General features: G+C 47.7%; 1 protein-coding gene across 2 annotated transcripts; it reads right to left on the reverse strand.

The window, feature by feature from the left end:
* On the reverse strand, positions 1-27,870 carry PLEK2 (pleckstrin 2). 2 transcript variants are annotated; one of them, XM_055538393.1, is made up of 9 exons: positions 27,112-27,870; positions 8,258-8,422; positions 6,272-6,453; positions 4,658-4,749; positions 4,175-4,362; positions 3,851-3,952; positions 3,472-3,555; positions 1,277-1,355; positions 1-515 (listed from the first exon to the last, which is right to left on the reverse strand). In XM_055538393.1, the coding sequence occupies exons 1-9, from the start codon at positions 27,322-27,324 to the stop codon at positions 388-390; spliced, it is 1,233 nt and encodes a 410-aa protein (XP_055394368.1). In that variant the 5' UTR covers positions 27,325-27,870; the 3' UTR covers positions 1-387. The 2 variants fall into 2 exon arrangements, with proteins under 2 accessions (XP_055394368.1, XP_055394369.1); XM_055538394.1 differs by lacking the exon at positions 27,112-27,870 and adding an exon at positions 20,590-20,699.
* Positions 27,871-27,891: the final 21 nt, after the last annotated feature.

A 27,891-nucleotide genomic window follows, 5' to 3' on the forward strand; every position in this document is an offset into this window, starting at 1 on the left:
AACAAGTGTCAATTTTTATTCATTGCAAAGGAGTTAAGAGGTGCTGACAGCATTTCCGAGAGCTCCATCATGAGGTTATAGTGTTTTGTTCAGTATTACGTGGCCAGTTAGTGTGACAAGGGAGACCTACTTTGGTACCCAAGGAATGGCTGGTTGTGATAATGGGCAAAAGTCAAGGTGCCGACAGGGCTGCTTCAGCATTTACAGGTTAAATGAAGGTGGGGAAGGCAATAGCACCACTGCCAACTTAAGGAACTCCACCAATCTCACTCCAAAGCAGTACAAAATATAAAAAGTTTAAAATCTTAACATACTCCCATTGTCCAGGGAAATCCTGTGTCATCTGGTAAGAGGGAGGAATCTCAGTCCCATTCCCTCAGGGCCTTGTCACGTTAGCTTCTTGATAGCTTCAATCCACTCTGAACGCTCAGCCTTGCTGCTGGCCTGGATATAATAGTGGATGTCATCCTTAGTAATCACTTTGAAGAGATTTCCCTGGACATTCCCTTTAACCCCTAGGCAGGAAGAAAAAAAAGAAAAAATCAGTGAGTGAATATCCATGTCTGCTTTCAGCTGGGAACAGCTGAAAGTCACTGAGACAAAAACACATAATGAAGTATTTCTTAGTACAAGTGTACATATATGGTTAGGAAATCCCACCAGAGGCATGCTTTCCTGTTTGCCTCCCATCCATCCCCCCTCCCTCATCTGTGCCTTAAGGCCTGCTAGTTTTATGTCTGAACGTTCTTGGAAGACCTCTTGGCCTGCCCTCTATGCTAAACATAGGTCTGCAGTCTCTCTCACATCAAAAGTCCAGTAGGTTTATGTTAAAAGCATAGACAGATGTGGGATTTGACTGGAATTGTTTAATTTCTTTGAATCTCAATCTTCCCATCCATAAGTTGAGACCAATACTACCTTCCTTAGCTGTCTGGTGTGAAATTAGCATGAAAACAGATATTAAACTGTGTTGTCAATCTTTAAACACTATTGTAAGCTATTGTTCTTAGGTGGAAGCTTACGGGCCAGTAAGCACAGAAAAGGAAGGGAAAGAATATTAAAGATGAGAATTATTTAATTGTGTTGTTAAAACACTAAGAATACCCCACGTGCCCTTTCTCTGATTTTGAAATTGGCTTCAGAATTCACACCATTCATTGTCTCACTGAGAAAGCCCCACTCAGGCCCCACAGCTTCGTCCATCATCAGCAGAGCATTACTGAGAGAGCAGGAGGTAGGACCCTGAGATGAAGATGGGGCCCAAGTTGCCCCTTACCAGTGGGAACGCCATTATCCTCCAGAGCTGACACCAGGGAGCCACGAAGAGAAAACCCACCCACTGGCCGGTTCTCTTCCTGCAAAGGAAAGGAGAGCTAATTAGGGACTGTGTGAAGGCACAGAACTCTTATTAAAGAGACAGAAATAACTGGGCCACATTACCTGTCTCCTGAGAAACCTGAATGCAAGTCCAGAGGCAACAGTTAGAACCTCACATGGAACAACTGGTGCAAACTTGGGAAAAGGAGGACGTCAAGGATGGATATTGTCACTCTGTTTATTTAACTTAAATGCAGAAATGCCAGATTGGATGAATCACAAGCTGGAATCAAGATTGCCAGGAGAAATATCAACAACTTCAGATATGCAGATGATACTACTCTAATGGCAAAAAGCCATTTAGAGGAACTAAAGAACCTCTTAATGAGGCTGAAAGAGGAGAGTGGCTTAAAACTGAACATTCAAAAAACTAAGATCATGGCATCTGGTCCCATCACTTCATGGCAAATAGATGGGGGAAAAGTAGAACCTGGGACAGATTTTCTTTTCTTGGGCTCCAAAATCACTGCAGACAGTGACTGCAGCCATGAAATTAAAAGATGCTTGCTCCTTGGAAGGAAAGCTATGACAAATCTAGACAGCATATTAAAAAACAGAGACATCACTTTGCAAGTCTGTATAGTCAAAGCTGTGGGCTTCCCTAGTGGCTCAGATGGTAAAGCATCTGTCTGCAATGCAGGAGACCCGGGTTCGATCCCTGGGTGGGGATGATCCCCGGAGAAGGAAATAGCAGCCCACTCCAGTATTCTTGCCTGGAAAATCCCAAGGACTGTGGAGCCTGGTAGGCTACCATCCATGGGGTCACAAAGAGTCGGACACAACTGAGCGACTTCACTTTCACTTTCATAGTCAATGCTATGGTTTTTCCAGTAGTCATGAACGGATGTGAGAGTTGGACCATAAAGAAGGCTGAGCACTGAAGAACTGAATCTTTTGAATTGTGGTGCTGGAGAAGACTCTTAAGAGTACCTTGGACTGCAAGGAGATCAAACCAGTCAATCCTAAAGGAAATCAATCCTGAATAATTCACTGGAAGGACTAGGCTGAAGCTGGAGCTCCAGTAATTTGGCCACCTGCTGTGAAGAACTGACTTATTGGAAAAGACCCTGATGCTGGGAAAGATTGAGGGCAGGAGACGAATCAGGAGACAGAGGATGAGATAGTTTGATAGCATCACCAACTCAACGGATATGAGTTTGAGCAAACTTTGGGAGATGATGAAGGAAAGGGAAGGCTTGTGTGCTGCAGTCCACGGGGTCACAAAGAGTTGGACAGGACTGAGCGACTGAGCAATAACAACAGAAGAATCATGCTCTCATCATACCACCCTCAGCCTACTAAAGAATTAGTCCGTGAGAGTCGTTTGTAACAAAAGATGAGGCTGCACTTGGACATCCCATGGCAAGTTATCTGCATGAGTGAGGAAGTTTGAGCTTCGTTTCACAGCCAGTCACATCAGCACCACGCCCCTCCCTGCCCCTTAGCCCTCCCTGTGGTCTAGCAGGGTCCCTGGGGGCTCCTTCAAGCTCCCTCATGTTCTTGGCTTAGGGTTGGGTTCCTGACTGAATGCACACTCTTCATTATTTCAAAAAACAAATGAAAATCTAACAAGACAAGGCTGAACAGGCTGACTAAAAGGCCATGTTTCTGTTCTTTTGATTGGAATTAGATCAACTGAGCATGCAGTAATACTTATTATCTGAAACTCAGAATTATGGCTTAAATATTAAATGGTAAAAGAAACTTTTCAAAACATTGGTGGGGACAAGAGGATGAGGGGGCAGAATTCACGGCCTCTTTGGGTGGAAAGGGGTGAAAGAGGCTGGAAAGCACCAGTCAGGAGTCTCTTCATCAGCTCAGCTCCCCCTTCGTAGGCACACAGCCAGCTTTGGAGGAACTGAAAGATGTGTTTCCTCCCAAAACAATGAAGATCCACTGAGCAGAATCAACTGAGCAGGCAACGATGTGATGAAAGAAAAGAGAGGTCAGACTGGGAGGAGCAGTTTGCAACTTGTGGAAGGAAAGGCATCGTGGGTGGAAATTATGGTAGGGAGGCTGGGAGGAAGGCTGGAGGTGGAACTGCCCCAGCTCTGCTGGGGAGAGACATGTCTGGAAGCTTGACAAGGTACTCACTTTGGAAGGGTCGTAGTAATGCAGAAAAGCCGGGTCCTTCCTCAGAACAAAGCGCCGCACCTTCCAGTTTTTCCTCTTGTGCCCCTGAGGCAAAGAAAGGATGTGTGGCTCGCAGGTGACAGCTTGTAGTCACATCCTCCCGCCTTCACGCCTCTAACGCCTTAGGCCTGCTTGTCTGGGACTCCTATGGGCACGGACATGTGCCGGCCCCTTGCCTTGGCTCCCTTGTGGCCACCACTGGACCCTGACTTAGCAGATGCTGCTGACAACTAGTGCCCTCTGGAGTCTCAGCCCTTCCCACCCTTTGTGGGGGTTCCTGCCTCCCCCGAGGTTCAGGACTGTCCACCTCCTCCCAGCTCCAAGGTGGGCCGTACCACACCTGCTTGGCCAAATAGCCTTGCTTCACCACAGTGCCACTTAACTCCATGGTGCTAAGACTGATTTCTTCCTTGGGACTTATCTTCTTCTTGCAGCTCTCAGCCTGGTAGGAAGGAGAGACAAGGACTCTTGTTACCAACACATCCCAGCTCCAGGCTGGGGAAGTTCCCACAGGGGAAAGGAAACTCCCACTCCACCTGGGGGTGAAGCTGTACCCCCTCCCCGAGCCCTAGACCTCTCCCCGCTGACCGTGGACCCTTGGCCCACACTTTGTGGCCTCTTCCTCTCTGCTCCCATGCCAAGAGGAACCCAGGCCCTCACTTACGAATGTGTACAGGGCCGTGGAGTCATCCAGGAACTGCTCAGACAGATCCCCCGAGCGAATGGCTCCCATGCTTCGGGTGCCTACTGGCCGAAGGAAGTTCTCCTCCATGAGCACCGAGGCCAGCGTCACAGCCTCCAGACGGCTGGCTGCAAAGCCGTTGGAGAGGAGCCAGTCCACCAGGGAGGAGCCTGCAGCGGGGCAAGGGCAGCACCCGTCAAGACGACAGGCTCCAGACCAGCTTGCTCAGGGGTGCCTGGCTGTGACCTCATTGACCTTGACCCCTGGGGCAGCCTTGGAACAGCCTTGGGGCTTGGCCCTGGAGCAGACCAAACACCAACCCCACTGCCCAGAGCTGTGGCCACACCCACCTCTCAGGCTGGCCCGTTGGCTGCCAGGCAGCTCAGGGCTCACCACTGAGTCCCAGGTCACCAAGCCCCAGGTCTCCAGTCCCTGGTCCAGCCCCGGGGGTGGGGTAGGGCTCACCTATGAAGGTCTTTTTGTAGGTGCTTCCCTGCTCCATGTTGGGGCTTGGCCGGATTCCGCAGCTACTGTCGCGCATCTTGTCCACGATGCGACTACACGCAAAGAAGACAAAAGAAAGGAGACCCTCGTCACATTGACAGGAATGAGGGTGGGTCCATGAGCCACTGCTGAGGGTATAAAGCACGTGGCAAGTGGCATAATACACATCACAGAGAAAGAGGGGTATTCTGTTATGCATAAGAATCTGAGAGGTGGGATTGGGGAACATTTCTTCTTGTTCATCTAAATGTTCTAATACTTCTATGCTAGACAGGTATTCTGTCTAGCATAGAAGTATTAAATAAGTCACAGCTTAATTTAAAAACAAAAGAATTATCTATGATCTGCTGTATAAAGTCCAAACTCCTCCAGCTACTTCTCAAAAGTCACCCATCTCTTGAACCCACTCTCATCTGCGGTTGGTCCTCCCTGCACTCACCATGGGTTAGCCACGCCCTGGGCACATATGATGCTTTCGAACTGTGGGGCTGGAGAAGACTCTTGAGAGTCCCTCGGACAGCAAGGAGACCAAACCAGGCAATCCTAAAGGAAATCAACCCTGAATATTCATTGGAAGGACTGATGCTGAAGCTCTAGTACTTTGGCCACCTGATACAAAGAGCCGACTCACTGGAAAAGACCTTGATGCTGGGAAAGACTGAGGGGAGGGAGAAGAGGGCAACAGAGGATGAGATGGTTGGATGGCATCACTGATACAATGTACATGAACTAGGGCAAACTCCAGGAGATGGCGAGGAACAGGGTGGCCTGGCGTGCTGCAGTCCATGGGGTCGCAAAGAGTCAGACGCGACTTAGCGACTGAACAACAAAGATGAATAATCAAGATTCCAGAGCCTGGTATGGAGTTTTTTGGCAAGCCTGGGAAGTTCTGCTTCCTGCAAGGTTAGTGGGCATTTCCTGCAGATGCGTGGATATAACAATTTCCATGATGGGAATTCCTTTCATCCTTCCCTGCTTTATAGTATCACTGCCACCACTGACCTGCTTTCCTTCTGTTCTGTGGGACAATCCCTGCCGCCAATGGCAGACCTTTTCTCATTGTCTATGTAGGTACTTGGGCTGGAAAGCCCCTGAGATGAGACTTTGTTTATGCCCATCTGCATGAGCACCTAGAACGATGTAGGGCATGCAGCAGGCACTCAGTAACTATTTCTTAAAAGAGTGAATGGATGGGTGGATGAAGAATCCCACAGAATAAGAATGCAGCTCTTAACAGAACACATGTTCCTGCCACCAGGCTGCAAACAAGACTAATGACTTGGTGAGTGGAGATCCCTGGGGAGCTGTTTTTATAGCCCTGAGCATCCCCGTTGACACAGAAGGGAGGGGGTCAAGACACTGAGGGGGGCAGGAGCAGCAGGGACCCCAAGCAGTTGCCAGAGCAGGCTGGCAGGGCCACTCCCACATAGGGAAAACAATGTAAGCAGGCCCTGGAGCACAGTTGCAGCACCAGCCAGGCCTGTGTAGCAGCCACAGAGGTCCCCTCCCTGAGCCGTGCAGACAGCAGAGGCTGCAGCAAAGCCAGGGAGGGTGAGGGCAGGGCCGGGCACTCACTGCAAGCTGATGTGAGGGGGCAGCTTGAAGGAGTTCTTCAGCAGGTGAAGCTGTTGGACCTTCCCCGGCTGCCCCGCATGGATGGCTCCTGTTATCTCGAAGGCCCAGGCGTCCCTCTCCTCTCGAGAACAGGCCTCCAGGAAGTACTCCGTGGATGTTTGAGTTTTCAGCTTAATGAGGAGCTGTGGGAAGAGACAGCCAGTCAGACCAGGCTGAGAGGGAGAGAGAAAGCCGGCTGGGCAGCAAAAATGACAGAACCGAAGCAGATCTGGGAGACCACGTGATCCAGTGACTGCCGAATGCCTCACCCCTCGACCACGTCCCAGCTGCTGGGCCTTTAAAGATTCCCTTGTACACCGCCAGTGACAGAGAGTTCACCACCTTGGCCCCTTTGGATAGACTAATTAGAGCAGAGTCTGCTTCCTGAGGTCTTGGTCTCTCTGCTCCCAATTCTGCCTTCTTGATTAAGCTCACTTCTTATGAGAGTCCCTGTGCTAAAGAGGGAAACACACAGGCTTCCAGGTGAGACTGAGCTAGAGCCATAGCTACGGTGGCATGGGCACATTAAAGGACCCACTGAGCCTCTCAATGCCTCCCTCTGTCCTCTGAGGCTATTAACGCTTACCCTGAAGGAACTCAGTTCTGCTCCTTTTGATCATCTTCTTTTTTATTTATTTTTTAAAACGTATTTATTTTTAATTGAAGGATAATGGCTTTACAGTAGCTCAGTTGGTAAAGAATCTGCCTGCAATGCAGGAGACCCAGGTTCAATCCCTGGGTCACAAAGATCCCATGGAGGAGGAGATGGCAACCCATTCCAGTATTCTTGCCTGGAGAATCCCATGGACAGAGGAGCCTGGCAGGCTACATACAGTCTATGGGATCGCAAGAGTCGGACATGACTTAGCGACTAAACTATTGTGTTGGTTTCTGCCAACATCAACATCAATCAGCCATAGTATACCTGTGTCTCCTCCCTCTTGAACCTCCCTCCTGTCTCCCTCCCCATCCCACCCCTCTAGGTTGTTACAGAGCCCCAGTCTGAGCTCCCTGAGTTATACAGCAAATTCCCCTTGGCTATTTTACATATGGTAATGTAAGTTTCCATATCACTCTCTCCATACACCCCACCCTCTCCTTCCTCAACCCCCCGTCCCGCCCCCGTGTCTGTAAGTCTGTTCTCTATGTCTACGTCTGATCTTCTTCTTGATTGAGTCTAATCATCCCAAGTCTTTCACACATTCTTCATATAATATGGTTTAAACTTTCTCAACCAGTTCATGCCCGAATCTCCATCCATTCCAAAGTTGTGCCTGAGCCAGGTGGCTCGTAAGGACATCTTCCTCCTTTTCAGCAAGACAATGTTCTCTGTGGCCAATAATATCTGTACCAACATTTGGAACTGTTTTTCAATGAACCACTTGCTTTCATAACAAGATCATTAACTGAAAGAACCAATCTTACAATTTCCTTCCTTGACTTCTCCAAGCCTAGCCAATTTCTTGGCACTTACTGAGCCCTCGGTAAATGATTAATTCCGATTCTTCTCTGATGGTAGATGGTAAATGATTAACTCAGGTTCTTTTTAGGGTTGCGCTGCTCCTGACTTTTGGAACACATACCCCCTGGGGGATGAAAGCCATCCTATTGAACCTGAAGTAGCAGTAACTACTCACATCTGTGTGGTACCTCCTAGGCTACAAGTGTTTTGACCCACCATTACCTTCATGATCTTCATCATAGCTGTGAGCAACAGTCAGGTGTCATTACATTATCCCAGTTTATAGATGAGGAACTCAGGCTCAGAGAGGTTCAATTATCTGCCCAAGGTCACGTGCCTGGTATGTGGCGCAGCCAGGATTTGAGTCTAGGTTTTTCAGTAACTCAGCTCTTACCATGACTCATACCGCCTTTGGCTAAGAGGCCAGGGAGCAGGGTGGTCCAGGGAGTGGGAGGGAGGTGCTGGGAAGAAGGGACTTCACTTACCGGTCGGTTTTCATACTCCAGGCAGGGGCAGGTGATGGTGCAGCCATCCAGAAGGATGCGGCCCTTGGGAGGGGTCACTTTCCGACCCCCCTCGAACTTGTAGTATAGCAGAGTGTTCTGCCGAAGAATGAACCACCGTGCTTTCCAGTTGTGGACAATGTGACCCTGAGGACAGACAGGAGAGCCCTGAGGTGAGGTGGCCGAGGGGACGACCTGGTCATAGGGAGAGGAGTCTCGTTGCACAGGTGGCCAGACTGTGCCATTGGATCAACTCTCCAATAAGGAGACAGCGCTCTCTCTCTTCCTTAGCTTAATTTTATTTTTTAATTTTGAAATAATTTTAATTCAGAGAAAAGCTGAAGACAAGCATAAAACTTTTTTACAAAAAAAAACTTTTACAAAACCATTTAAGAGTTAGTTTTTAACATGATGCTCCATATGTTAATATTGATGCTTCTCAATATTTTATTGTCTCCTACCAAAAAATAAAAAGTATTTCCAACATAACCACAATACAATCATCAACATTAGGAAATTTACATAAATATGTTATTTTCCTCTGTTCCATAAACTCCACTCAAGTTTCACCAATTATCCCAATAATGTCCTTAAGAGCCAAAAGATCCTGTTCCAAATTATATGTTTATTTTCATTTTCATGAAGAAATTGTGAGCTTTGGATATCTTTGTCATCTCTTTTGAGTATGTAACAATTGGCATTGACTTGCTAGTTCCCATTTGTTCTTTTTTTCTATGGTTATAAGCCTTAAAAGAAACTGCAAAATACACAGAAGAAAAGATCCTAGGGACTTCCCTGATGGTCCAGTGGCTAAGACTCCGAGCTCTCAGTGTAGGAGGCATGGGTTCCATCCCTGGACTGGGAACTAGATCCCACACGCAGCAGCTAAGAGTTCACCTGCTGCAACTAAAGATCCTACATGCCTCAATGAGGACCCAGCACAGCCAAACATATAAACAAGAGACAGATCCTGTTAATACCTTGCATTTCCTTTGTCTTTTTCCCTTTTCGTTTTTTTAATCAAGAGCATATTATGTATAGTTTTATTTTCCAGTCTTCTTTTGTTGACTTTGCCAAGCATCTTCTCACACCATTCAGTTCAGTTCAGTTCAGTCGCTCAGTCGTGTCCAACTCTTTGCGACCCCATGAATCGCAGCATGCCAGGCCTCCCTGTCCGTCACCAACTCCCGGAGTTCACTCAGACTCAACATGTCTTTTAATGACCAACAAGTGGATGTATCATTTCCTTGCCCATCTCCTGTTGTTTGCAACTGAGGTTTCCTTTTTTTTCTTTTAACTATTATAAACAACTCCATAATGAATATCCTTGCACATAAGTTTTGATCTGCATCTCTAATTTTTTCCCCTTAGGATATATCCCCCCTCCAAAATGTTCCTAGCTGAGGGATGTGGGGAATTTGTAAAGTGAAGCCACAAATTAAGAACTCTAACCATCTTACCTAACCTGGTGTGACAGACCTAAAATGCAGGGGAGCCTGGGGGGCTCTCAGATGGGTCATGGAGCCAGTGGACAAAACAGGCAGGTGAAGACAGAGAGTCTGTTTCTAGAACAGACCAGTGGATGGGGGGATGTCTGCTGAAGAATAAGAATGGAATAGCTTTGTACACACTCATGAAAGTGACTTTCTTGGCATATTTCCCAGAGCAGAGCCCAATTAGGGCTGGATTCTAACCAAGAGAGATGCACTTTATTTGAATCAGAGACTGTCCGCAATTTACTGGTTTCCTGACCCAGCACTGATTCATTTCCAAGGCCCCTTCAGTTGTCACATCTGTGATGCTGCAATTCTGTTTCATGCTCAGCAGGTATGCACTGAGTGTTAGCGAACTGGAAATTGTTGAAGGGGTTGACTGTGTGAGCACTGGTCTAAGCCAAACAGAATTTACTGTGGCAACTAAGGATGGCATATATATAGGCTTTCCTGGTGGCTCAAACGGTAAAGAATCTGCCTGCAATGCAGGAGACCTGGGTTCAGTCCCTGGGTAGGGAAAATCCCCTGGAGAAGAGAATACTCACTCCAGTATTCTTGCCTGGAGAATTCCATGGACAGAGGAGCCTGGCAGGCTAGACTCCATGGGGTCACAAAGAGTCAGATACAACTGAGTGACTAACTCTTTCACTTTTCCATATACATACATATTTAATTGGAATATTAAATATATATTTATACAAATGTTTACACATCTATATATATTAAATATTTATATCTATATCTATTTGTCACCCTGCTTATTTAACTTATATGCAGAGTACATCATGAAAAATGCCGGGCTGGATGAAGCACAAGCTGGAATCAAGATTGCCAGGAGAAATATCAATAACCTCAGATATGCAGATGACACCACCCTTATGGCAGAAAATGAAGAACTAAAGAGCCTCTTGATGAAAGTGAAAAAGTTGGCTTAAAACTCAACATTCAAAAAACTAAGATCATGGCATCTGGTCCCATCACTTCATGGCAAATAGATGGAGAAATAATGGAAACAGTGAGAGACTTTATTTTGGGGGGCTCCAAAACCACTGTAGATGGTGACTGCAGCCAAGAAATTAAAAGACACTTGCTCCTTGGAAGAAAAGCTATGACAAACCTAGACAACATATTAAAAGGCAGAGGCATCACTTTGCCAACAAAGTCCATCTAGTCAAAATGGTTTTTCCAGTAGTCATGTATGGATGTGAGAGTTGGACTATAAAGAAAGCTGAGTGCCGAAGAATTGATGCTTTTAAACTGTGGTGTTGGAGAAGACTCTTGAGAGTCCCTTGGACTGGAGGAGATCAAACCAGTCAATCCTGAAGGAAATCAGTCCTGAATATTCATTGGAAGGACTGATGCTGAAGCTGAAGCTCCAAAACTTTGGCCACCTGATGCAAAGAGCTGACTCATTGGAAAAGACCCTGATGCTGGGAAAGACTGAAGGAAGGAGGAGAAGGGGACGAGAGAGGATGAGATGGTTGGATGGTATCATCTACTCGATGGACATGAGTTTGAGTAAGCTTTGGGAGTTGGTGGTGGACAGGGAAGCCTGGTGTGCTGCAAAGAGTCAGACACTACTGAGTGACTGAATTGGAATATAATTGCTTTACAAAGTTGTGCTAGTTTCTGTTGTACAATGAAGTGAATCAACCACATGCATACATATATCCCCTTCCTCTTGAGCCTCCCTCCTACCCTAAATATGACTTTTAACAGTTATTCTGACAAGAGTTTACTAATATGTCTAAGTGTCATTACATTACATGGTGTGTGAGCTGGACCCATGAGAGGACAGATATGTCAAGCTGAATTTTACAGTTTTGCTCTCTTCATTCTATCCTGTACCAAGAATCCACGTCACATGATGGCTGATGGCTGTTCTTGACACAAGCTGACATGTTTAAAGAAATGAAAAAGATTTGGCTCTAACTCCTCAGCAATGAGGGTCCTGTACTGCTCTCCACATGGCCCAGACTCAGGTCTCCTTGCTCGATGAGCCCCTGCTGAGGGGGTTCAAGTGCAGCATTAGCAGTAAAGGCAGCGAACTGCCAGCACACAGGTGTAGCTGGTGCAGAGAGAGGAGATTGCCATCTAAGCTGACGGCATGGGGGCCAGTGTAAGGTGAAGGAGAGGAGGCGAAATAATCTTAAAACATAGGCATTCTGGGCTACATTATGCCCTTCTCCCAAATTCAGAGTTGACACCCCAACCACTCCCCCACCTCTACCTTGTGCTGTGCTTAGTCACTGAGTCATGCCTGACTCTTTGCAACCCCATGGACCGTAGCCTGCCAGACTCCTCTGTCCATGGGGATTCTCCAGGCAAGAACACTGGAGTGCATTGCCAGGCCCTCCTCCAGGGGATCTTCCCAACCCAGGGATTGAACGCAGGTCTCCCACATTGCAGGCGGATTCTTTACCACCTAAGCCACCAAGGAAGCCCAACAATACTGGAGTAGGTAGCCTATCCCTTCTCCAGGGGATCTTCTTGACCCAAGAATCACCACTACCTTAGAATGTGACTGTATTTGAAGAGAAGGTCTTTAAGGTGATTAGGTTAAATGGGGCCATTGTGTGCATGCTAAGTCACTTCAGTTCTTTCCAACTCTTTGCCATCCTATGGACTGTAGCCCACCAGGCTCCCCTGGGATTCTCCAGGCAAGAATACTGGAGTGGATTGCCATGCCCTCCTCCAGGGGGATCTTCCCCATCCAGGGATTGAACCTGCGTCTCCTACGTCTCCTGCATTGGCAGATGGGTTCTTTACCACTAGCACCACCTGGGAAGCCCAGATGAGGCCATTAATTGGGTCTTAATCCAATCTGACTGGAGGCCTCATGAGACTAGGAAAATTTGGACATGTCAGGGAGGCCTGCACACAGAGCAAAGACCATGTGAGCACACAGCCAGAGGTGCCACGCATGGGCGAGCTGAGGAGATGGCCTAAGAGGAAACCAAACCTTCGACACTTTAAACCTTAGACTCCAGCCTCCAGAACTGTGAGAAAATAAATCTCTGTTGCTTAGGCAATCCCATCCGTGTCTTTTGTTACAGGAGCCCTCATAAACTAAAACAACAGAGAAAGAAGAAAGGGGCCTGGAGACGTTAGGGAGAAAGGTGAAACCAACAGATGTTGAGCAGAACAAACTAATACACAGATAAGGCTACATTTCCTGGACGAAACGCTACATTTCCCAGAATTTCTGGCATGAGGGGAACAGGGAGGTGGCTAGTGGCTGCCAGGCCTGTGCATGGGGCACTGATGCGTGTTTGGCAGCCACCAAGGTGGCAGGCTAGTGGTGGAAGGACGGGGTCTTCTGACACCCAGTCCCCAGAGTTATCAGGAACATGTGACAAACAGCATCGGCAGGATATTTCCACTAGAGACGCCTCCTGGTGCTGTGGGGTATTTCTGTCTGGCTGCATTGTCCCTGGCTGTATGGCACTTGGTCCTCCCAAATATATCCAACTTACCCTTCTGTTTAAACTTGCTAGAGAGCACTGCGTTATGAGCAACTAAGAATCCAGTCTGACAGCAAAGGAGAGCAGTCTGAGAAAGGCTGAGATGGGCTCACTTTGGAGGTAGAGCACTTGAAGCAGCTGGTGACCTCACTGTGGCCGGAGGGGAGTCCCTAAAGACTTTTAAGCAGAATGATGACAAGCTTAGGTGCTCATGTTAAAAAAAAAAATCACCTGACTGCTCTGCGGCAGAACAGCTAAATTAAGTTTGGCCAGATGGGAGTGGGCAGCTCAGCTAGAGGTTCCTGTTGCTGCTAAGTCACTTCAGTCATGTCTGACTCCGTGTGACCCCATAGACGGCAGCCCACCAGGCCCCGCCATCCCTGGGATTCTCCAGGCAAGAACACTGGAGTGGGTTGCCATTTCCTTCTCCAATGCATGAAAGTGAAAAGTGAAAGTGAAGTCTCTCAGTCGTATCCGACTCTTAGCAACCCCATGGACTGCAGCCTACCAGCCTCCTCATCCATGGGATTTTCCAGGCAAGAGTACTGGAGTGGGTTGCCACTGCCTTCTCCAGAGGTTCCTGTAATAACCCACACAACAGGAAAGATCCCAGCTCTACAGATAAGCTAAGTGTCATACTGAGAGGGTATAAGAGACTGACCCAAAGTCAGCAGGTAAAGGGTGTTAAAAACCAAAAATACACTGGTTATAGTGGGAAAAGAACCCAGGCCTCCCTTCACCTGGGCATCTTCTACCTTCTCCAGGCTCCTTGTCTGTAAGCAGCTGGCGGGGATCAGAGGTCATTTGGACCATGAATGGCTTAGCACACTGTTAGGGGGAAGGAAAGTCCATAAGATGGGATGTAACCCTAGGACTGGGCTTAGAAAGCACAGAATTTTACAGCTGGAGGACCCTTTGAAAAAGTCTATATAATACTATGGGCTTCCCTGGTGGCTCAGATGGTAAAGATTCTAAACTCCCTAAGTTTCTTAATGAGGAAACTGAGGCCCAGAAAGGTCTTGCCCAAGACCCTACAATCCTGAAGAAGCAGAGATGGTACTTACTATGGGTTGAATTATGTCCCTGCAAAAGACATGTTGAAGTCCTAACCTGGGGGATCTGTGAGTGAGGTCTTATTTGGAAATTGGGTCTTTGCAGATGTAATCAGGTTAAGATGAAGTCATTCCGTTCAGTTCACTTCAGTTGCTCAGTCATGTCCCACTCTGTGACCCTATGGACTGCAGCACCCCAGGCTTCCCTGTCCATCACCAACTCCCAGAGCTTGCTCAAACTCATGTCCATCGAGTCGGTGATGCCATCCAACCATCACATCCTCTGTCATCCCCTTCTCCTCCTGCCTTTGATCTTTCCCAGCATCAGGGCCTTTTCCAATGAGTCAGTTCTTCGTATCAGGTGGCCAAAGTATTGGAGCTTCAGCATCAGTCCTTCCAATGAATATTCAGGACTGATTTCCTTTAGGATTGACTGGTTTGATCTCCTTGAAGTCCAAGGGACTCTCAAGAGTCTTCTCCAACACCACAGTTCAAAAGTATCAATTCTTCAGTGCTCACCTTTCTTTATGGTCCGACTCTTACATCCATAAATGACTACTGGAAAAACCATAGCTTTGACTAGGCAGACCTTTGTCGGCAAAGTAATATCTCTGTTTTTCAATATGCTGTCTAGGTTTGTCATAGCTTTTCTTCCAAGGAGCAAGTGTCTTTTAATTTCATGGCTGCAGTCACCATCTGTGGTGATTTTGGAGCCCAAGAAAATAAAATCTGTCACTGTTTCCATTATTTCCCCATTTGCCATGAAGTGATGGGATCGGATGCCATGATCTTCATTTTTTGAATGTTGAGTTTTAAGCCAGTTTTTTCACTCTTCTTTTTCACTTTCATCAAGAGGCTTTTCAGTTCTTCAGTTTCTGCCATAAGGGTGGTGTCATCTGCATATCTGAGGTTATTGATATTTCTCCTGGCAATCTCAATTCCAGCTTGTGCTTTATCCAGCCTGGCATTTCGCATGATGTACTCTATATATAAGTTAAATAAGCAGGGTGTCAATATACAGTCTTGATGTACTCCTTTCCCAGTTTGGAACTAGTCCGTTGTTCCATGTCCGGTTCTGTTGCTTCTTGACCTGCAATCAGATTTCTTAGGAGGCAGGTAAAGTGGTCTGGTATTCCCATCTCTTGAAGACTTTTCCACAGTTTGTTGTGATCCACACAGTCAAAGGCTTTGGCATAGTCAATAAAGTAGATGTTTTTCTGGAACTCTCTTGCTTTTTCTATGATCCAATGGATTTTGGCAATTTGAATACCAGCTGAGCCACCAGGGAAGCCCCATACTAGATTAGGATGGCCCTAAAAACACTTATATAATTGGTGTCCTTATATGAAGAGGAAATTTTGGACACTGAAAGACACATGGGGAGAAGATGGTCATGTGATGATGGAGGCAGAGATTAGAGTGAAGCACCCACAAGCCAAGGAACACAAAAGAGAGCCTGTGTGAGATAATGCATGCATGCGTGTGCGCTCAGTTGTGTCCAACTCTCTGCAACCCCGTGGACAGTAGCCCGCCAGGCTCCTCTGTCCAAGGGATTCTCCAGGCAAGAATACTGGAGTGGATTGCCATTTCCTATGTGAGATGACAGAAAATACATATATTTTTCTTTGCCCCCAGTTCTTGGTAGAGAGCTCTTGAACCCCTTGAAGTTTCTTGGGTGACAGGAGCATCTTTTGTGCTAATGAGGAAACTCTGGGTGGGCTTCTTGGTGAGGGCTGGCCACTGGAAAGACTGAGCCATGATTAGCAGCTTGGAATTTTCAGCCCCACCCTCCCCCATTCTCTTGAGAAAGAAAAGAGCTGAAAGTGGCATTGACAATTTGTCATGCTTACATGTGCCTCTATAAAATCCCAGAAATATGGGATTTGAAGAGTTTCTAGAAATTCACCCCAAGCAGAAGGTCACTGGAACCTCTGATCTGTGGTTGGCTACACAGTCAGAGCACAGGTGACAACTTGGGCTTCGGACTGGCATCTGAAGTGTGTGTGTGGCGGGTGGGGGAAGGCTGGGGAAGCAGCCTTGTGAGACTGCGCTCTTAACCCATGGGACCGGAGACTGCCTCTGGGTAGATGCGTCAGAACTGAGTTAAACTGTAGGACACACACCGGTGGTCACAGAGAATTGCTTGGTGTGGGGGAAACCTCCACACATTTGGTGACTAGAAGAGTCAGAAGTGAAGTAGTCTGTATGAAAATAAATGAGAGTCACAGGTGGAGAAAAACACAGCAGGTAAGAACTAAATTTTTCCTTACCTAGGAAGGAAAAATTGGTTTTTCCTTTACAGACTGCAAATACCAGAATTCAAAGAGGCAAGGAAGGGCTCTCCCCTGCAGGCTTTGGAGGGAGCAGGGCCCTGCTGACACTTCAAACAGACTTCTAGGCTTCGGAACTCCTTCTAGTCTTTTTTCATCCACGTAATTTTTCTTTTTCCTTTCTCATACCATTTATATTTTTACTCTTTGGACTATAATATGAAAAACATTTTTAACATCTGCATGACCACGTGCTATGCTAAAGTAGCTTTGGTCATGTCTGACTCTTTTTGACCCCATGCACTGTAGCACACCAGGCGCCTCTGTCCATGGGATTCTCCAGGCAAGAATACTGGAGTGGGTTGCCACGGCCTCCTCCAGAGGATCTTCCTGACCCAGGGATCGAACCCATGTCTCTTACATCTCCTGCATTGGCAGGTGGGTTCTTTACCACTAGCACCACCTGGGAAGCCCTATGCTGCTGCCAAGTCACTTCAGTCGTGTCCAACTCTGTGCGACCCCATAGATGGTAGCCCACCAGTCTCTGCCGTCCCTGGGATTCTCCAGGCAAGAACACTGAGGTGGGTTGCCATTGCCTTCTCCAATGCATGAAAGTGAAAAGTGAAAGTGAAGTCGCTCAGTAGTGTCCAACTCTTCGCGACCCCATGGACTGCAACCTACCAGACTCCTCCATCCATGGGATTTTCCAGGCAAGAGTACTGGAGTGGGTTGCCATTGCCTTCTCAGGGAAGCCCTATGCATAACCATAATTCACTTGTAATCATTTGTTTATTTGAGGGGACATGTAGGTAGCCTCCAGTTTTTATTCTCTATCTAAATAACACTTTGTTCCTAAAGCCTTTTTTTAAAAATCTTATTATTTATTTATTTTTGGCTGTGGCAGGTCTTTGTTGTTCCATGACATGTGGGAACTTAGTTCCCCAATCAGGGATCAAACCCACATTCCCTGCATTGGAGGGCAGATTTTTCACCACTGGACCACCAGAGAAGTCCCATTCCTAAAGCTTTTATGGCCTTTCCTGGAGATTGAGTCCTACAGATGAAAGATCTAGGTTATAGCATGTTGACATGGCCATGTCATTTTCTGAGAGTTGTAGGAGGTAGGAGCCAGGCAGCCATGCTGATGTGTTCTAGCCGCTTTTTTAAGGACAAGTGGCCCTACCCATGCAGACCTGCCCTCCTTCCTGGGCACCCTCCTTTAACTCCAGGCCAAGTGAGCACCCTGCATTTTTGCCTGGAGCTTCGCCGTCTTTCTTGTCTGGGCTGGATTAAGAATCAAATCCATCTTGCCCCTGCCTGTCTCCTGCTTCGCCCTCACCGGTGATGACTGTTCTGTACTCTGGGTTGCCAGCTTGGGCCCCACCCCACTTCTGGACCGTAAACCCTCTTGAACCTGTGGAATCCCACAGTCAGTCCTGCAACTTCCCCGGTGGACACAGGGGCTGCTGCCACCATCCAGGAGGAGACGGGAAATAATGGGGGATGCGGGAAAGTCTGAGTGATCAGGAGGGAGGGACTGTCGGCAGGGGCAAGGGGCCCCATTCCTCACTTTGCAGGAAAGGGTGTGGCTTCCGCTTGCCTCGGGGTCAGGCTTCCAGCTCCAAACGTTTGTCTTTGGATTTGGCTGGACAGTGCTAGGGATTTCAGTCTAGCCTGTCTGTGGGCTTTTGGGGTCAGACAAGATGACTGTCCTCCCTTCTCTGTACCCTGGACTCCCTAAGGGGCCACGCTATACTGGCCTGTCTGGAAGAAAACTCACCTCCTCCCCTCCCTTCAACCCTCCCCTGACGCTGCATGGTGGTGGTGGTGGTGGGAAATCAAGTAAGGCAAGCCCCAGGAATGGGGATGCCCACAGGGGCCCATCTGAGAGTTTGTCTTCAACAGGTGCCTAGCAGGCTCAGTTATTCTACCAACCAACACCTTCAAGGAACTTTTCCTGCAGCTTCTCAGGTGAGGGAGAGAGGGACAGGGGCCTTGGTGGGCAAGCCCCTGACAATCAATAATGCCCACCAAACCCCCCACCCATCTCCCTCACCTTAGATGCCACAGGAAAAGTTCTCCAAAGGTGCTCTCTCTGGGGTGTGGCTGCCTCCACAAACCCTGAAGGACTAATCTATCATTTTAATCCCAGTGACACGAAACGGGCGTGGAATTCTGTACCTGCTTGTATCCAGTCTGACCCTTGATCCAGCACAGCCTCCTACACCTCCTCTGGCTCATAGTTTTGAGCAAACAACACACCTACCCTCCTATATCAAATAATGTGTAAAATAACAACTATATTCCCTACTGACCTGAAAGAGACTTGGGACCTCAGGGTTGATCTGCTGGCCAGGGAAGGTCATGGGAGGGAGAGTCCCTTCACCCCTCTTCACCCATCCCCCTGCCAAAGCTGGAAACTCAGTAGAAGAGCCGGAAGGCTCATCCCCAGGTTTTATGCTCTGCTGTTAGGTTAGCATAAATGTTCAGTGTGAACATCAATGTTAAAAGAACTTTTCAAAATCTAATTTCCCTCCTGCAGCTGCTTTTTCCTTCATTTTCAACCTTGGTCCCATATGCCTGGTTTTCATCTGGACTCTTGCTTGCTGTGGTAAAAGCCGCATGTGGTGACGTGGAAGGAGTGAGGATGGAAACTGCTCAGAGACTGCTTGAATTTATGCTAGTGGGTATCTTCACCCCTCTCCTTTCCGGAATGGCTAAAACTTTTTATGCTTACCAAAGTGAAGGAAAAAACAAATTCTATTTATTTGCTATAAACTATGATAGACTCAGGGTTTCCCTGGTGGTTCCGTGGTAAAGAATCCACCTGCCAATGCAGGAGATTCAGGTTTGATCCCTGGGTCAGGAAGATCCCTTGGAAATGGCAACCCATTCTAATATTCTTGCCTGGTAAATCCCATGGACAGAGGTTCCCAGTGGGCTGCAGTCCAGGGGGTTGCAAAAGAGTCGAACACGACTTAGGACTAAACAGCAACAGCAATAACATGATAGATTCAACCACAACTGAAACAGAATGATCTAAAGTACTTCAGCGTCAACTGTTCCATTTATATAATATTAATACTCATAAGGTAACCAGTTGTCCCCCAATATTTTCAACATGATCAGTAAAAACTATAGAATTTTGAAAGGCTGAACACCACATAGAAATGACATGTGACTGGATGGAAGGCTTGGAAAATAAAACTCCAGATTTGTGAAAAGAAACAACACAGCTGACCCCTAAACAACAGGGGATTCAGGGCAAAGACCCCTGAGCTGTTGAAAATTCACATGTAACTTTACAGCTGGCCCTCCAGGTTCTCTAAACAAGGGCTCAACCAACCACACGGGGCTCTGGGCAAGCGACCTCATCTTTCTTCCCCTCGGTTTCCTCATCTATGATAGAGGGATAATAATACCCACCCTGCAGTGGGCAGCCTGAGTGGCTTTGATCCTGCTCCATCACCCACTGGTCCAGATCCTGAGCAAGCTACTTAGCCTCTTTGAACTTCTTTTTCACCTTTCAGAAAGGGCGGTAAGATGGGACCACCGACCTGTCGGACTGTTGGGAGGATTAAAAGAGACAGCGTCCAAGACTGGTGCACAGCAGAGGCTTAACAAACAAAGGCTTTCTCCTTGCTCACGGGTTATTGTGAAGAATACAGGAGATGATGCATTAATGGGACGAGCTTGGGGGACTACAGAACACCCTTCTGTTGTTTTAAGACATCATAGTTAAATCCTAGACACTTCGTATTTTATTAAGTTGTTTAAAAGAAGCTGTCCTCTAAAGGGTAGCCGCCCGCCCGCACCGGACACGCGCTAGCTGAGCGGGATTCTCCTCCTTGCCCGTACCCCCAGCCCCTCTTTTCTAGCTAAAGCTCACCCCCAGCCACCGCCCACCCGGCTCTGTCCACGACACGCGCGGCTCCGCCCAGAGGGTCCCCAGCCCGCCCGATCGCGGCTCAGGTAAGCCGGCGGCCGCCGCGCACCCGCCCAGGGCCGTGTCTGGAGAGGCTCCGGCGCGCTCACCCTCTTGACGAGGAAGCCCTCCTTGAGCACGCCGTCCTCCATGGCGCCGTCCCGCGCCGCCCGCTCCTCCGTTCCCGCGCCGCCCGCTCCTCCGTTCCCGCGGCGCCCAGGAAGCGCCTCCGACCCGGCGCGGCGCCGCCCCCTGGCCCGCGCCCAGAGCCCGAGGCCGCGGGGCCTCCCGGGCAGGAAGTCAGTCCAGGTCGGGATTTCTAATTTGCTGCCCCCACCGAAGGTGACCTGAGGTCCGTGGTTAGTCCTCCAGTTGCTGAACCTGCCAGCCGTTCGCGTCCCGCCCCGGCTGCCTCCATCCAGGTGCCCCCTGCGCGCTGGGTGCTTCTTACCCTTCCATCTCTGCCCATCTGCCGCCACTCCCAGCCTTAACCAGGTGCCTGCCTGGCACCCAGTACATTGCTCTTGACTAATACTTAGGGAAACAAGCCGATCGGAAAGGATTTCAAGAATCTGGGGTCATCCCTGAGCTCTATAGAAATAGGGGATGGGAGAGATTGGGAACGTGATCCTGGCCTCTGGTAGGCGCAGAGAAATGTTCCCATTAGCGAGGTCACGGGTTTAAGGAAGCAGGCACCATCTTCAGGGGCCCTCTGGCTCCATAATACCCCTCTCTGCCAAAAAGGCTGGAACTGAACTTTCCATGATTAGGGGCAAAATTTAAGGGAGAGCCAGGGAACCCAGTAATCTAGATAAATAAAATTTTAATGCAACATTCTAAAATATGTGAAGTGTTTTTGAAATTTTTAAAATAAAAATTAAGGCCAAAAAAATCCATGTTTAACAAAACGTCAAAAACAGGAAAGCATCCATAATACTGAACCCGTCCTTACGACGCTGTGCCTTTATCCATTGTTTGCCCCAGCATGAAGGGCCCTATTAGGAATGTTCATCAGGACAGGAAAAGGCCCCAAATGCCTAAAAGGGAAGAAAAGCTCTAGATTGGGAGAAGGTGGCCCTGGGTGCCTTTCAAAACCAACTGGGAGCACAGTGGGCGCCCCTGCCCTAGAAATGGCCCCCTTCAGCCTTCTGTACAGACTGACTTTGGGATCTCAGAGGAGTACAAAATGAAAGGGGCTTTCATTCCATTTCAGAATGAACATCAACTCCGCACTTTCTGAAGCCAGACCTGTATTAGGTTCAGTTCAGTCTCTCAGTCATGTCCGACTCTTCGCAACCCCACGGACTGCGGCACACTAGGCTTCCCTGTCCATCACCGACTCCCAGAGTTTACTCAAACTCATGTCCACTGAGTCGGTGATGCCATCCAACAATCTCATCCTCTGTTGTCCCCTTCTCCTCCTGCCTTCAATCTTTCCCAGCATCAGGGTCTTTTCCAATGAGTCAATTCTTGGCATCAGGTGGCCAAAGTATTGGAGTTTCAGCTTCAGCATCAGTCCTTCCAAAGAAGATTCAGAACTGATTTCCTTTAGGATGGACTGGTTGGATCTTCTTGCTGTCCAAGGGACTCTCAAGAGTCTTCAACACCACTGGGTTCTAATTAATGTACAACACACCATAAGGTGAGTTTATTATCCCATTCTTTCCAGCCAAGGAAACTGAAACTTGAAGCAGTTAAATAACTTACCCAAGGTCACACAAGCTTGGATTTTAACCCCAGGACAGTGTGAATGCACTTGTTTCTCACGTCAAGAGCTGGGAAGAGGAGGAAAGAATAATCTGAGCTGTGAAAACTTGCTGGACTCAAATCCAGGACATGAGAGATTGGAATGGGAAATTCTTATTCTTTTTGGCTCTGAAAGTGAAAGTGAATGTCACTCAGTCATGTCTGACTCTTTACGATCCCCTGGAGTATACCGTCTATGGAATTCTCCAGGACAGAATACTGGAGTGGGTAGCCTTTCCCTTCTCCATGGGATCTTCCCAACCCAGGAATCAAACCAGGGTCTTCTGCATTGCAGGAGGATTCTTTAAATGAATTATGAGGGAAGCCCTTTTGGCTCTAACTTTGGTCTATTACTCTCCTTCTTCCTCTCAGATGCTGGGGGGCAGCGAGTTGGCACAGAGGTTGTTTTGGCTTTACCCAGACACAACTTTCTGAGTCTTAGAAGAGTGGCATTTTCTTTGGCAAGAGGATTTCCTGAATGAGTCCACAAAAATGGGAAAGGGGGAAGGATTGGTTCTTTCTCCTGACAGTGTCTGTGCTAGGAGGGAGTTAAGGCCTCTGGATACTTAGAACCTGCTTCTTGTCCTAGAAAAGCCCCTGGTCCAGCCCACCCCGAGTCTGACTCACTGGACCCGGAGCCTGAGTCACACCCCTTCCTCCCCTGGCTGTGGTGGCTAAGCCACCAGTCTACCAAGGAACCACAGTGACATAAACCAGACTCAACCACAGGCAAGAGGAGGGAGACAGAAGAAGCAGACACACAGTGGCAAACAGCTGAGACTAGGGGAAGGAAGCAGGAAAGGGAAGGAAACTCAGGACAAAGGAATTTGTCTTATTGTTCCAAGGACTTTTCATTTCCCTCTCAGGTCCAGAGGCTGATGTGGAAGGGACCCTGACTCTCTTAAAAGGGCCAGCTAATGTTTGGAATGTGTAAGCTGTAGACAGCTCTAAGGTCAGTATTTGGGTGGAGGTAATTCACAGTTTGGTGCAAAATTCCACCATTAGAGACTCACTCCTTTGGCTATAGCTAAGAATTCCACTGAAGGTCTTTCCTGGTGGCTAGGTGGTAAAGAATCCACCTGCCAATGCAGGAGACCTAGTTTTGATCCCTGGTCCCAGAAGATCCCACATGCCATGGAGCAAGTAAGCCCATGCACCACAACTACTGAGCCTGTGCTCTAGAGCCCAGAAACCACAACTGCTGAGCCCACGTGCTGCAACTACTGAAGCCCCCACACTTAGAGCCCATGCTCTGCAACTGGAAAAGCCACCAAATTGAGAAGTTGCACACTGCAACAAAGAATAGGCCCCACTCACTGCAGCCAGAGAGAAGCCTGCACAGCAGTGAAGACCCAGCACAGCTGATAAATATCTTTTTTTAAAAGAATTCCATTTAAGATATTTACAGTAGAAAAAGATAAATCATGGTGCTTATTCATGATGAATACCTTGACCCACTGAGTTTATTAAAATCACAGAATCAGAATCTAAGCCTTAAATCATCTAATCCAGTACTTTATTTTATAAATTACTTGTCCACGGTCCCACAGCCAGTTAGTGGCAAAGCCAGGACCAGAAAACAAGCTAACAAGACTTCCTCCCGACGCAAATGCAGGGGCACTTTCTCCAGCAGCGTCCTACATCAAAGCAGACTGCAGTGAGGGATTAACTGTCTGCAAAACCAGAAAAGACTTTAAACAATGTTTCCTAAGTTTATTTCTGATCATAAAAGTAATCTGTGCTCATTATAGAAAATGTAGAAAATACCAAAAAGAATAAAACCACTTAAATCCCATCACCTAGACAGGTGATGAGTATTTTTACATGCACGTATATATTTTATATAATTTATATAATTATGGGCTTCCCTCATAGCTCAGTCGGTAAAGAATCCACCTTCAATGAAGGAGACCCCAATTCGATACCTGGGTTGGAAAGATCCACTGGAAAAGGGATAGGCTACCCACTCCAGTATTCTTGGGCTTCTACATACATTAATTTTATTTAAAAATTTAAACCCTTCCTTTTTTCATTTTTGTTTTTTTTTCCTTTTTTCATGTTTGATAGCTAATTAGCATCTTCTCAAATCATTAAAAACAATTCAAAAACATAACTTTAATGGCTGCATGATATTTCATCATGCCTGAGTTAGAATGGATTTAATCATTTCCATGTAGTTTGAATTACCTGTTTCACTGTGTAAATGATGCTATGTTAAATATCTCTGTACAAAAGATTTTGCTACATCCCTGATTCTTCCAGATAAATGTCTAGAGCTTAATTTTAAGTTAAAGGTATACATTCCTTTAATTCTTGATACATATCTCCAAGCTGCTTTCTAGCAACATACCACATTTCTAGATGCCCTCACCAGCAGCACATACTAATGCTGGCCTCTGGCGTCTATACCAGCACCAAGTGCAATGTTTTTAGAAAGCTGCTGACTCTTTCAGACTCAATACAGACCATCCCCACTTGCCTATGCTCTGTTTTATCTCTGTTGGGGATAGACCAACAACTGGAGGAGGGGTCCCCCCGCAAGAGACTCAGAACTGGGAAGTTGGTGGGGAGGGCAGTGAGAGGCCCAGAACAGGACACCACTCACAGGAAAAGGAGGGCTTGCATTTAAGAGCTTAGGCAGAGACTAGAAAGTGGGAGGAGAGAGGAGCTAGAAATGCAGACAGCAGGAAAAGCTGGAAGTGAAATTTTGCCCAAATCTGGGCTTTGCTTAAGGTCATCAAATTGTCCTGTGAGAAACATATTCATTCGTTCACCCATCAATTCATCCATTCACTGGAACAGGAGGCTCATATTGAGTATATCCTGTGTACAAGGCACAAACCAGTTGCCATGGGCAATACACAGACCCTCAGCCCAGGTCTCACATATTCAGTGTAAACAGGTACCATTTTGATTAACCACAAGTATCTCCCTGGTCTGCTGCAATTAACAGGCCTGGCCCACCAGCACATAGTGAATACAGTGATCCAGAGCATTGCCACTCGTATCATCTGTGGTGACAGCCAGCGATTTCCATTGCCTCTGAGTCATAGACAAGATGTGGTCCTACTTTGCATGAAGAAAACAGCCTCCATCACATGCAACTTACCAGAGACTTCTACATCACCCAAACCGGTCTGTATCCTGTTCTGTGAAATAAGGCCCTCACTCCTGCACTTGAGTGTCATGGCCATGTCCAGCTCCCATAAGCTTCCAGACTTACTCTCAATTTCTTATCTATCAAACAAATCACTCTTGAAAAGCGTTGCTCTAGAGCTCAGGTCCTGGAATCTAAAGCATGGCTTTAAATCCTACTTCTGTCACTGTATGACCTTTGGTAAGTTACTTATCTTCTCTGGTCCTCATTTTCCTCATGGGTAAAATGGGGTAACAATAGTACTTACCTCACAGGGTTATTGGGCCAAATGAGTGAGATCATGAAGGTAAACAGTGTGGAGCCATGCACCTAGTAAGAACACAAAATCTCCCCGTTCCATTTGATCTCAACCCTGTGAGGTTAGTAGAAGGAATCTTGATAGTAAATACCTCCAGAGTCATGGGTAAAATACAAAACATGGGCAGAGAATAGAGTAGGAAGTTTATATTTACTGTATTCCTGTGCATGTGTGCTAAGTAGCTTGTCATGTCTGACTCTTTGCAACCCCATGGACTGTAGCCCGCCAGGCTCCCCTGTCCATGGGATTCTCCAGGCATGAATACTGGAATGGGTTGCCATTTCCTCCTCTAGGCGATCTTCCTGACCCAGGGATCAAAGCGGCATCTCTTACATCTCCTGTGTTACTGTATTCCTGCTGCTACTGCTAAGTCACTTCAGTCGTGTCCGACTCTGTGTGACCCCATAGACGGCAGCCCACCAGGCTCCCCCGTCCCTGGGATTCTCCAGGCAAGAACACTGGAGTGGATTGCCATTTCCTTCTCCAATGCATGAAAGTGAAGAGTGAAAGTGAAGTCGCTCAGTCGTGTCCGACCCTCAGCGACCCCATGGACTGCAGCCTTCCAGGCTCCTCCATCCATGGGATTTTCCAGGCAGGAGTACTGGAGTGGGGTGCCATTGCCTTCTCCGACTGTATTCCTACCATGTGCCAAAGACCTAACATTTACTACTCATTTAATCCTCAAATTTCTCAGTGAACTAGGTATTATACCCATTCTGTAGATGAAAATGAAGATTCAGAGAGGTAGGTAAATAACTTGGACAACATCACACAACTTGTATGTGACTGAGTCCAGGTTAAAATATAGGCCTGTCTGATTCCAACTCTGTTTCTTTTCACCAGTTCACACTGTCTGCTTTGCCCAAAGGATGTTCTTAGAAGGAATCCGCTTGGCCTAAATCAGCTCTACTGCCGTGGTAGACTGCATTATTGTTCCCAAATTATTCACTGCCCTATCCCTGTGATAGAATTAGACATTCCTGTGCCAAGTCACATGCAAGTGAGTTGGGACGGGTCACGTGACTTGCTTTGACCAATGAAACGTCAGCCGCATATCGCAGCAGGCCTTTAAGCACCATCACTTAATACCACTATTGCTCTTTCCCTGTACCACAGCCCAGCATGGCCCACGGAGAGGCTGCTCCTACAGCTTGAGTCCATTAGTGAGGACAGCTGGGGAAGAAGGCTAGAGTCAGAGAGAGTCAGCAGCAAGCCTTTGTTGTTATACACTGAGGTTTGGGGAGCAGGGCTGTTTGCTCCAAAGGTATGACTTAGTGAAAGCTGACTGATACACCCGCCTCTCTGTCCCAGCTGCTGCCGGCTCTCACCATAATGGGTGCTACAGGGCAATGCCAAAAGAAATACATGACTCGGAACATCTTGCTGACATGAAGGGGTGCTGTGCCCTCTCATGAACACTCTGAAGCTCACCTCCCTGTTCCACTGGAAAAGCTGAAACACCTTGAGAGAATTGTCTGTCTCTCCAGAGTGCTCCGTCAGCCTTTGGTGTGGGAGAGCCCAGACTTTCTGCTTTCCCACAGGACCACCAATCCTGCCTATCCCCCAGCACCCAGCCCTGAAGGAGAAATGCCCAGGCAGCTGTCTCCTGCCTGGGAGATGGGGGTGGAGCCGGATACAGAGCATGACTCAGCTGGGCACAGGCAGACTGGGACCTGTTTAATGTAGATAAGGGCCCTCCCCTCCTTCTCGTCCCCCTTCCTTCCTCTTCCCTCCTCACTCCCTTCCCTAAATGTTATTCCTGGAGGTTAGACTTGCTTTTTGTTTATTTCATGTGAGTAAAAGAGAAAGGGGGGCTTCCCAGGTGGCTTACAAGTGGTAAAGAACCTGCCTGCCAATGCAGGAGACTAAGGGTTGTGGGTTTGATCCCTGAGTCGGGAAGATCTGGAGGAGGGCATGGCAACCCACTCCTGCCTGGAGAATCCCAAGGACAGAGGACCCTGGCGGGCTACAGTTCATGGGGTCGCAAAGAGACAACTGAAGCGACCTAGCAAGCACACAAGCAATAGAAAGGGGCAGAACCTTGGCCTGGGAATGTCTGAGAAACCCCAGCAGGAAGCGAATGGCCTTGGTGCCTTGTGTTGGCCAAGATGTATCACACCTGGTCACATCCGCTCTCCGGGCCTCAGGCTCCCACCTGGCAGTTCATCAGAACCACCTGCAAGGCTGTGAGCAGCCCCACCCAGGGCCCTG

Source organism: Bubalus kerabau, chromosome 10, assembly GCF_029407905.1.
Source record: "Bubalus kerabau isolate K-KA32 ecotype Philippines breed swamp buffalo chromosome 10, PCC_UOA_SB_1v2, whole genome shotgun sequence".
Classification (NCBI taxonomy): Eukaryota; Metazoa; Chordata; class Mammalia; order Artiodactyla; family Bovidae; genus Bubalus; species Bubalus kerabau.